Consider the following 1,637-nt stretch of genomic DNA (forward strand, 5'->3'; position numbering starts at 1 on the left):
CCCCCCCACTTGACATGCAAATATAATAATAATAATATAAGAAGAAGAAATGAACAGGCAAAGTACACCCTTTTAAAAAAGAATTAGAAGAGAGGGTGAAGTGTATAAAATAATTTTCACACAAACGAGATTGCAGTTTTTAAGAATCGAGACACATTCGCGCTGAAGCATACTATACTCGAGTCTTGGGTGAACAAAACCTATACAAATTCGAGACAAACGTACGGAGAGAGAGAAGAGTCTGGGAGGAAGGTTCGGGACAAGTTAGAAGAAAGGTTTGGTTCGAAATGAAAAGCATGATTTACACACATTTTCTCCACAATGTAACACTGCCCCAAACGAAATCAGTTATCCTAAATGGATAGAAGCTCTAATTCTATTTCTTCAACAACATTTGGCATGCATACACACGTGCATTAAAAGTCAATTTTAGTTAAAGATGAAAAGTCTCAAACTAACTACATGTAGCTATATGGGGAATCGCGGGCGAGGGGAGGGTGATAAACCAAAGAACCGTACCGCTTTGCATTGCCATGTTCGACAACGTAGTAGTAATTAGTAAAAATCTGGAGAAATAAGTCAGTGGCCTTTGAGCCCTAGCATGGATATATCCGAGCACCAATCATGGATATATCATACTCGAGGCCAATCTTCACAACGAGAAGTCCTGGTTCTGAAAGGTCAGACCTTTAGATCACTTTCGACCACGGTAGGTCAAAACAGAGACCCAGATAAACCAGGTGGACCACAGCAAAATCTCAACACGCCGATAACAACAGATAACAAGCAAGCAACCGGCTGAGGTTGCCTCTATTCAGTCTGAGCACGAAGAGCGAATGTGGACAATTTTCCTGTACAAACTCTTTATTCGCCTTTGCTTCAGGAGAGTAACGACGTATCATGTACGAAATACCACATCCGACTGGAGTCACATTGGAACAGCACACCGAGCCCAGATTAATAGAATTCAAAGAGATGTAATAATATTATGTACGTCTGTCCGTCAGCGTGCCTACAAAGTGATTGGGAAATGTACAGAGATCTATATATAGTAATTTACACTATATCACAGTTATGTAAAATGGTCAAACAAACTAATCAGATGTCACTGACGACCACAGAAGAAAAAAACCCAACAACTAACAAACACAAAAAACCTCAACGAATAGCAAGCAGTAGGTAAACTTGCACGAGCAGAAACTCCACAACAGTCTCACGGCGGCTTTACAATGCAGCCTTACAGAACTCGGACACAACGTTAAAGCAACTTATAAAAAACGACCGCCAATTGGATGAGATTGCGTCTACGAGACGGCCTTGAAACTCGGCGCGACCACATGCAGGATCGATTTTTAACAGCCTTTTATCAGGAAGCGCTTTCCCTCTAAAAGCAAAAATTACTTGGTCGAACATTTATTACACTGAATAGCGCTCGGACGACACACACGCAAGCAAACAGACAAGCACGTACTTTTCTTCATCGTGGACTGGTCAGAGTGGGTGGTTGGCATTCACCTCGCCGCACCGTCTGAAGCCTATCCTACTCAACAGGGGGACAGCCAAGAAGAAATGGAAGAGTCGTCCCCTTTAGCCGACTGGGCAGCCCACCTCCTTTCCCTCCCTCTCTCTCTCCCTTG

General features: G+C 42.8%; 1 protein-coding gene across 20 annotated transcripts in view; it reads right to left on the reverse strand.

Moving 5' to 3' along the window:
* Positions 1–1,637, reverse strand: part of LOC101850774 (SWI/SNF-related matrix-associated actin-dependent regulator of chromatin subfamily D member 1) — a 36,144-nt gene that overhangs the window by 23,721 nt on the left and 10,786 nt on the right. For 3 of the 20 annotated variants that reach the window (XM_005091331.3, XM_005091330.3, XM_005091328.3), the window contains exon 1: positions 1,472–1,605. The exons of 13 other annotated variants lie outside the window; for them this stretch is intronic. In XM_005091331.3, coding sequence (XP_005091388.2) covers positions 1,472–1,511 — 40 coding nt within the window. In that variant the 5' untranslated portion in view covers positions 1,512–1,605. Of the gene's footprint in view, positions 1–519; positions 1,371–1,471; positions 1,606–1,637 lie in introns of those variants that run through there. 4 more of the 20 variants (XM_005091332.3, XM_013090621.2, XM_005091329.3 and 1 more) reach the window with 4 other exon arrangements.

Source organism: Aplysia californica, unplaced genomic scaffold (assembly GCF_000002075.1).
Source record: "Aplysia californica isolate F4 #8 unplaced genomic scaffold, AplCal3.0 scaffold00028, whole genome shotgun sequence".
Taxonomy (NCBI): Eukaryota; Metazoa; Mollusca; class Gastropoda; order Aplysiida; family Aplysiidae; genus Aplysia; species Aplysia californica.